This window comes from Nicotiana attenuata, chromosome 7 (genome assembly GCF_001879085.1).
Source record: "Nicotiana attenuata strain UT chromosome 7, NIATTr2, whole genome shotgun sequence".
Lineage (NCBI taxonomy): Eukaryota > Viridiplantae > Streptophyta > Magnoliopsida > Solanales > Solanaceae > Nicotiana > Nicotiana attenuata.
This window is the reverse complement of record NC_031995.1, coordinates 98,535,433-98,537,753: the sequence shown is the minus strand read 5'-3', so window position 1 is coordinate 98,537,753 and position 2,321 is coordinate 98,535,433. Positions and strand designations below refer to the sequence as shown.

Sequence of the window (2,321 nt, the reverse complement as noted above, 5' to 3'; positions counted from 1 at the left end):
AAAGGATACACATTTCAAGAGATGTATTATTTCATGAAAGTATCTTTCCATTTAGTTTAAAATCAAGTTCTAGTGATCTGTTTCCCAATCTTGGTAGTTCTTCTTTTCCATTACCTCAAATGCATTTGAATGTAGAAAGTCATGCACCAACTGATTCCAGCACAAATAATTCTATTATATCTCCCACCACATCATCTCATAATCACAATATGGTGTCACCAACACTTGTATCAGGGAACCAAGACTCTGAACATGCCTAGGATACAAATGAGTATCATATCCCATCTCCACAGTTTCAAGACCAAAACAGCCCACTTAGTACTGCTAGCTCATCTGATTATGGCCAAAATACCCCAATCTTACCTCTAAAAAATACTAGACCATCCAGAACTCACAAATCGCCCACATACTTGAAAGATTATGTGTGTACACTGCCCAAACAACCTGTGAATGACTACCATGTGAATAGCTCACTTCAAGATGAACAAAACACTTCTTCCCTGTCCTTCAATACCTTTATTCCTGAAGTGCAATCTATTGACATTAGAGCCCTAGCCACTGATAGTCAACATTTGATAAAGAATGTTTCACGAGATTGTGAACGTGCCTCATATGAGGAAGTAGCTGCTGTGCCTGCATGGCAAGCAGCAATGACTCAAGAATTTAAGGCATTATACACCAATAACACATGAGATTTAGTGCCACTTCCAGCTGGAAAGAGGGCCATAGGGTGTAAATGGGTGTATAAGATAAAGCACAAGACAGATGGAAGTGTAGAGAGGTTCAAAGCTAGACTAGTAGTGAGGGTTATACTCAACATGCTGGAGTGGATTATATTGAAACCTTCTCACCTTTTGTGAAAATGGCAACAGTAAGGACTCTGATTGGGGTAGCAGTTAAGATGGGATGGGAAGTGTTTCAATTAGATATGAACAATGCCTTTCTTCATGGTGATCTACATGAAGAAGTATACATGGAGACACCAACAGGTCTTTTGTAGAACAGTTTGGAATGGTATGCAAGTTGAATAAATCCTTGTATGGCTTGAAACAAGCTAGTAGGCAATGGTATGCCAAGCTGACAGTAGCCATTTGTTCTAGAGGGTATACACATTCTATGTTTGATTACTCTTTGTTTTATAAAGGCAAAGGGAATTCAATAACCTTTGTAGCTATCTATGTGGATGGTGTTATTATCACAGGAGCTCACTTAGAAGAAATTACCAGCTTAAAGAAATTCCTCCATGAAACTTTCAGAATAAAGGATCTAGGGAGACTGCACTACTTTCTAGGATTGGAGATACTCTATAAGAGTGATGGAGTTCTAATTACATAGAGAAAGTTCACTCAGAACCTCCTAAAGGAATTTGACTGTATTGGATGTGCAACTGTGACTTCACCTCTTGACCCAACAATAAAGTTGAAAGCAGATAAAGGAACACCCCTTTCAGACCCTGTCCATTATAGGAAACTAGTTGGGAAACTGAATTTCCTTACAGGAACTAGGCCTGATATAGCCTATAGTGTTCAAAACTTAAGCCAATATATGGAGAATCCTAGAGACACTCGCCTAAGGGCAGCAGTACATGTATTGAGATACTTGAAAGGAAGCTTATCTCTGGGGATTTTCTTGTCTAACAGTAGAGACTACAGGGTAAGGGCCTTTTGTGACTCTGATTGGGCAGCTTGCCCTGAAACCAGGAAGTCAGTCAATGGTTACATAGTATTGCTTGGTGACAGTCCCATTAGTTGGAAATCCAAGAAGCAATCTACTATTTCATTGTCTTTGGCAGAAGCTGAGTATAGAGCAATAAGAAAAGTAGTTGGGAAATTAGTCTGGCTTGCAAGACTGCTTGAGGAACTAACAGTACCTCTATCTCTGCCTATACCTGTTTTCTATGATAGCCAAGCTGTACTTCACATTGCAAAGAACCCTGTCTTCCATGAGTAGACCAAGCACATAGAAGTGGATTGCCATTTTGTACGAGACAAGCTTCAAGATGGACTGATTTCACTATATTACATCCCTACTCATGAGCAACTTGCAGACATCTTTACTAAATCCTTGCCAGGAAACAAGCATACTCATCTACTTGGCAAGTTGGTTGTGGGTTCACCACCTCCAACTTGAAGGGGGGGGGGGTGTTGAGATTTTTTTGATAGATAGCCACATTTTAATTACTTTACATTTACATAGGCTATTCTTTGTATATGCCAATTTTATAATTAGTTGGGCTATCATTGTAATAAGTAGTTAGTGGAGTTAGTTGTATATGTATACAAGATATTGTACAGATATTTTGATGTAAGAAGAATTCACTT

At 38.9% G+C, this 2,321-nt stretch overlaps 1 protein-coding gene across 1 annotated transcript; it reads left to right on the top strand.

Annotated features, from left to right (window-relative positions):
- On the top strand, window positions 863–1,950 carry LOC109230305 (uncharacterized mitochondrial protein AtMg00810-like). Its single transcript, XM_019395818.1, has 2 exons — window positions 863–967; window positions 1,336–1,950. Exons 1-2 carry the CDS (start codon window positions 863–865, stop codon window positions 1,948–1,950), a joined length of 720 nt encoding a protein of 239 aa, XP_019251363.1.

What these genes read in the sequence shown, in the direction of transcription:
- LOC109230305 (XM_019395818.1), top strand. Translation starts at nt 863, where the DNA reads ATGGCAACAGTAAGGACTCTGATTGGGGTAGCAGTTAAGATGGGATGG. An exon ending in ATGGTGATCTACATGAAGAA is followed by an intron (nt 968 to 1,335) that starts GTATACATGGAG and finishes CTAATTACATAG; the next exon opens with AGAAAGTTCACTCAGAACCT.